This window comes from Tupaia chinensis, unplaced genomic scaffold, assembly GCF_000334495.1.
Source record: "Tupaia chinensis unplaced genomic scaffold, TupChi_1.0 Scaffold141165_1, whole genome shotgun sequence".
Lineage (NCBI taxonomy): Eukaryota > Metazoa > Chordata > Mammalia > Scandentia > Tupaiidae > Tupaia > Tupaia belangeri.
Window position 1 is genome coordinate 1,484,061 of NW_006201028.1, and position 6,430 is coordinate 1,490,490.

The 6,430-nt window shown below is 42.3% G+C and overlaps 1 protein-coding gene and 1 pseudogene across 1 annotated transcript in view; one reads left to right on the top strand and one right to left on the bottom strand.

Moving 5' to 3' along the window:
• Positions 1-3,650, top strand: part of ZNF143 (zinc finger protein 143) — a gene marked incomplete in the record, with an annotated part of 82,390 nt that extends 78,740 nt beyond the window's left edge. Inside the window, 2 exon segments of the mRNA XM_027766106.1 lie at positions 485-631; positions 2,637-3,650. Coding sequence (XP_027621907.1) covers positions 485-631; positions 2,637-2,720 — 231 coding nt within the window.
• A 421-nt stretch (positions 3,651-4,071) lies between these two features.
• LOC102500393 (60S ribosomal protein L19 pseudogene) lies at positions 4,072-4,699 on the bottom strand (annotated as a pseudogene).
• Positions 4,700-6,430: the final 1,731 nt, after the last annotated feature.

Here is a 6,430-nt window from a genome sequence, read left to right on the forward strand (position 1 = left end):
CTTTGTGTTCATCATTTTGGTTAATTACTGGAAGATGGCGGTTCCAGCCAAAAGAGCCATCCACTTTTATTATAGTTTCTTCTGTGTTCTTCTAGTAATTCCTAAGCATATACAAACAAATACAAATAAATAGATGTCTTCATACTTCCTTTTTTGGGGGGAGAGATTTTTGCTGTAGGGTATGTACACACATTGGAGAGGCAGAGAGAGAGAGAGAAGGTGAGAAATCCACCCCCCCCCCAGGGAGATGGCCATGCCGCAGTTTCTTCTCCAGTCTCCTCTCAGTGTTTTGGCCATGCACACACACTCTCCCGGCATGAGTTTCAGTTCTCTAGATCTGGGACTTGAACTGCAGTTGGCCATGAGGGAGGGGGAGTCCTTTTGAATTTTAAGACAATCCTTTACATTAAATATATTTTAAGCCATTTAAATTATAGATTCGATCCTTTTTATGTGTATTTTGTTTTGTTTTGTTTTCCTTAAGGTTGCAATTGTGGCTCAAGACCTGGCAGCGTTCCATACTGCCTCATCAGAAATGGGGCACCAGCAGCATAGCCATCACTTAGTAACCACGGAAACCAGACCTCTGACCTTAGTAGCAACATCCAATGGCACCCAGATTGCAGTTCAGGTGAGTACCAGCCAGTGGCAGTGGCAATTTTAGTTCTCAGACTGTGCACTGTGTTTTGTATGTAACCTCTGTAGGACGCAGGGTGCAGAATGATTTGTCACCTGGTCTACTTAACTAAGCAGAATTCTATGAAGCACTTAAGAGGTCTCTTTGGGAGACCAGCAAATGTTGTAATGGTTATGTCGCTGGACTCTCACATGTCCGGCCGTGATTCGAAGCCCTGACCCAGAGGTTTGAAACTCATGTCAAGCGCATGTACATATGTGCCCAAAAGCCCACGAGGAGAATGGGAGAGAAGGAGTTACAGTGTGGTCATCCTTCCTGGGGGGTGATTTCTCACTTTCTGTCTGCCTCTCTCTCTCTCTCTCTCTCTCTGTCTCTCTCTCTCTGTCCCTCCAGCGAGCACATCTACCCTATAGCAAAAAATCTCTCCAAAAAAAAAAAAAAAAAAAGTCTCTTTCCCTGAACTCTGGGTGCATAGACTTATGTGCCCAAAATCCCAACAAGATAGAAAAATGGAGAAGGGATTTTGGCATGACTACACCCCATTTTAAAGTGTGGAATGTCAGAACCAGCAAATGGCATAATGTTTACATCACTGGACTCCCATATAGTCAGCTGAGGTTCAAGTCCTGGACCTGGCAGCCTAAACTCACACTGGGAGAAGTGTGCATGCCCAAAATCCTAAGAAGAGAATGGAGGAGAAGGGATTGCGATGTGACTATCCCCCTGGGGGGTGATTTCTCACTTTGTCTCTCTGTCTCTTGCTCACTGGTGAGCACATATGCCCTGTAGCAAAAATCTCTCTCTAAAAAAGTAAAAAATAAAGCGTGAAATGTCACTTGGAGCTACTCTGAGGGAAGAGTCATTGGATTAAAGAAGAATCTCTCCTTAGGGAGAGTTGTCCATGTGTTTACTCGATAAAGAGTTAAAACACACTCAGGAAAATGTCAGCCACTGGTTTTATTGAGCTTATGGGTATAGAAATTAAAGGCCTAGGAAGCTCCTTATCTCCATTAGCCAAGGTGAGCATCCTTTGTCCCTTTCATGTATAAAGGATTTATTGAAATCCTGGGACCAGCAGTTAGCGTAATGGCTATGTTGCTGAACTCCCATGTAGCCGACTGCAGTTTGAGTCCCAGACCCAGTGGCTTAAACTCAGGCTGGGCGCATGTGCGTGCGTGCCCAAGATCCTGAGAGGAGAAGGGATTGCGGCGTGGCCATCCCCCCTGGGGGGTGATTTCTCGCTTTCTGTCTCTCTGTCTCTCTCTCTTGAGCGCATGTGCCCTATAGCAAAAACCTCTCAAAAAGAAAAAAGAATTTATTGAAATCATAAATGAACTGCATTTGTTTCCCTGCTGAAATTTTGTTTTTGTGCTCTTAATGGTTGGGTCAGCAATATTATGTTAACACGCCCAAATGTCAGAATTACAAAGAAAAGTTTTATTTCTGGCATCTTTCTTTGGCATGTCTTTTTTTTTTCCCTTTTTTTTTTTCCTTTGCCATAGGGCACTTGTACTCACCAGAGAGAGAGAGAGAGACAATAAGAAATCACCCATTGGGAAGATGACCATGCTAATCCCTTCTCTTCCATTTTCCTCTTGGGATTTTGGACATTCATGCACACATGCTGGCATGATTTTTGAAACACCAGGTCCGAGGCTTGAACCATGTTCAACCATGTAGGGGACCCCACATTGTCTTTTTTTTTTTTTTAATTAATTTATTTCTTTTGAGAGACAGAGCTCCCTTCCCACCCCCCCGCCCCGCCCCACCACAGGGTCTTCAGGCCATGATTCACCCTCAGTCTCAGATGGCCCGGATCTTGGGCATGTGCACACATACATGCCTGGTGTGCCTAGGTAGGCCTCGGGACAAAAATATAGGACCTTTCTCTTAGGGATCCAGGTCCATTACCACTGTGCCACCAGCCGGCCCCTCTCTGGCATCTTGGATGTGACTTTTCAATCGTTCGTGTTTCACATGTGCATGTTTTCTGTTTCAGCTTGGGGAACAGCCATCTCTGGAAGAAGCCATCAGAATAGCATCTAGGATCCAACAAGGAGAAACGCCAGGGTTGGATGATTAATCTTCAGAGCAGTGGAGCAATAATCAGGAAGAGCCTTTCTTCTTCTGGCAGCAGAAATCCATGAAGCCCGGGCCCAGGAAAATGAGAAGTTTTCATTCCTGATACACCATACACATTTTTATGCAAGAGTGGAGAACATTTTATTCTTGAAACTTTCATGTATTTAACCCTCGGAATAGATTCCTACACTGATTGTGTACAAGGAAGTATGAAATTAGGGCAATACAGTAAATTTTCTTGTTACTATTTTATCAAATTGCAAGCTCCTAGAGTTTACACGTAAGACCAATAAAGTCTTACAGAATCTTATGATGGATTTTTAACTTTCTGTGAAGAAAAAATAAATAAATAAAGGCTGTATGTAAATGTCAAAAGTTCTATATGTCAAACAATCATAATTCCAAAAGCCATCATGGATAATAAAGGATGTGAAGCCCTCAGATATTTCCCCCAGCTAGTAGAGTGTCTGCAGTTTTTGTTCTCCTGTATACTTGTCCATTTTTCTTTGTATCTCATGGTTTGAAGACTATTCATTTACAGTTTCCCATCCTGTTAAATATAATAACAACTCTTCAAGCTGAAATGCTAATTTCATTAGCATTGCATTGGGTTATGGATAAAATTACAAAGTTTGGTTATTTAAAATTAAAAAGTTAAATCTAGTATTTTGGTTTTGTTAAAGATTTTACTTACTGTTCAGTTGTGGGGTTTTTTGGTTGTTACTGTTTTTTAAAAATAATGAACTATCAAAGTTTGACCACAGGCTGGTGCCCGGGATAACAGTGCTGTAATTGGAAATGGCTTTACTCTGAAAATTAGGTTAGTGGGTTGGTGTAAATTATTTATTTTTTGCTTATGTACTTTTGTTTTAAAGTTTATTTACCCTAAAGTTTATTATTAATTTTGAATACAGCAATTTTTGAAATGTTACCTTTTTACTTGATTTATTAAATTGGTGTGGCAGTGGGGAGAAATGTCGCAGAAAATACCACAAAGAGATCATAACCCAATGTTTTAGTTTATTTTTCTGTTACTTTAACTAGATACCACAGACAGGGTAGTTTATAGAGAATAAAGGTTTATTTAGCTCACAGTTTTAGAGTGTCAAGGGGCCACATCTATTGAGGATCTTATTGGTGGGGATTCTGCAGAGTTCTGAGGCAGCACAGGGCAAGAGGGCAGAAGCCATGTGTGCCTATGGGGGCACTCTAGTCTCACCTCCTCTCCTTATAAACCCACTAGTGTTAAATAGTGGTGGCCCTACTCTAATAGTTATATATATATATATATATATAAATTTTTTTTTGACAAGCAGATAAAGGCTTATTTTATTTAAACCATTATCTGCGTAATTGCCAATGCCACTATGTACAGACAAGAGACGGGGAGCTTTATTTCTTGGTCTCTTCCTCCTTGGACAGAGTCTTGATGATCTCTTCCTTCTTGGCCTGGAGCCACTCCTCATGATGCTTGCTTGCATGCTTCCTTGATCTTAGACCTGCAGCCTCAGCCTGGTCTGCTAGGAGCTTCTTGCGGGCCTTGTCTGCCTTCAGCTTGTGGATGTGCTCCATGAGAATCCACTTGTTCTTAAACACATTCCCCTTCACCTTCAGTTACAGGCTGTGATACATATGGCGGTCAATCTTCTTAGACTCCCAGTATCTTCTGAGCAATCGGCGCAGGATCCTCATTCTCCTCATCCAGGTCACCTTCTCTGGCATTCTAGCATTGGCCATACCCTTTTGCTTACCTATGCCCATATGCCTGCCTTTCTGGTGGGCCAAGGTGTTCTAGCATCGAGCCCAGGAATGGACAGTCACAGGCTTGTGGATGATCAACCCATCCTTGATCAGCTTTCGGATCTGCTGACAGGAGTTGGCATTGGCAATTTCATTGGTCTCATTGAGGTCCAACCAGACCTTTTTGCCACCGTGGAGGACACTAGAGGCAAGCCTCTTCTGAAGCCTGAGCATATTCATGGCTGTGGCTGCTGTGCCAAAAGGCTAATAGCTTTATCTTAATCACCTCCCAAAGGCTCTACCTCTTAATACCATAGACAAGTTTCTATCCTCTTGATTTTTTTTTGTTTGTTTTATTTTTTTAAGGGAGATTTTTGCAATAAGAGAGACAGAAAGCAAGAAATCACTTCCCAGGGGGGATGACCACTCTGCAGTCCCTTCTTCAGTTTCCTTGGGATTTTGTGCATGCACACACACACACCCAGTGTGAGTTTTAAGCTGCCAGGTCCAAGACTTGAACTATAGTCAATTATGTGGGAGTCCAGCAACATAACCATTATGCCATCTGCTGGTCCCATCAATCCTCTTAATACCATCACAACCAAATTTCATTACAGGAATTTCAGGAGGATGCATTCAAACCATAGCAGCCAAAATACACATATTGAGAGTATGTTATATCGAGCACAGGACATATAATACTTTTTAGTATTATATACCCAAAACAATTTTGTGAGATATATGAGAATTACTCTCCTTGTTTTTTTTTTTTAAGAAATTTTTGCTATAGGGAATGTGCGTCCACCAGAGAGACAGATGGAAAGTGAGAAATCACCCCCCAGGAGGGATGGCCATGCCACAACCCCTTCTCCATTCACCTCTTGGGATTTTGGGCATGCACACACTTATCCAGCATGAGTTTCAAGCCACTGGATCCAGAAGTCAAACTGATTGGCCACGTGAGTGTCCAGCGATGTTACCATTATGCCATCTGCTGGTCCCACTACTCCTGTTTTTTCTTTTTAATTATTTATTTTTATTTTATTCATTCAATTTTTTTTTTTTTTAATTTGACCAGAGAGAGACAGAGATTGAGAGAGAGGAAGTGAGAAAGCAAGCCAGGACTCGAACCCTGGTCAGCCATGTGGAAGTGTCCAGCGCCTTAACTACCACACCATCTGCTGGTCCCATTCTTTAAGAGAGGTTTTTGCTATAGACCACATGCGCTTGCCAGAGAGACAGAGACAGAAAATGAGAAATTACCCTAAGGGGAGGATGGCCACCCGCACAATCTCTTCTCCAGTTTTCTCTTGGGATTTTGGGCACACGTGCACATGTACCTGGAATGAGTTTTAAGTTGCTGGGTCTGAGACTCAAACCATGGTCGATTACATGAGAGTCCAGTGACGTAACTCTTATGCCATCTGATGGTCCAAGAACTTGGGCAATTTCTGATTGCCTGTTGACCTGTGTACTTGAAATCTTTTTTTTCATTTTTAGGTTTTTGCCATAGGACATGTGTGCTTTCTGGAGAGAAAGGAAAGTGAGAACTCACCCCCACCATGGAGGATTGCCATGCTGCAGTCCCTTCTCCATTCTCCTCTTGGGATTTGGGCACACATGCATACACACCTGGCATGATCTTAAAGCTGCAGGTCCAGGACTCAAACCGCATAGCTGACCATATGGGATCTAGTATTTGAACTGCTATGCCACCTGCTGGCCCCTGAAATACTATTTTTTAAAAAGAATTATTTATATAATTTAACTTTTTGAGAGGTTATTTTTGCTATAGGGCACATGTGCTTGATGAAGAGACAGAGACAGAAAGCAAGAAATCATCCCCCCTGGCCATACTTCAATTCCTTCTCCACTCTCTTGGGATTTGGGGCATGCACACACACTTGAAATTCAAGCCACCAGCTCCAGGACTCAAACTATGGTTGACCACCTGAGAGTCCAGTGCATTAA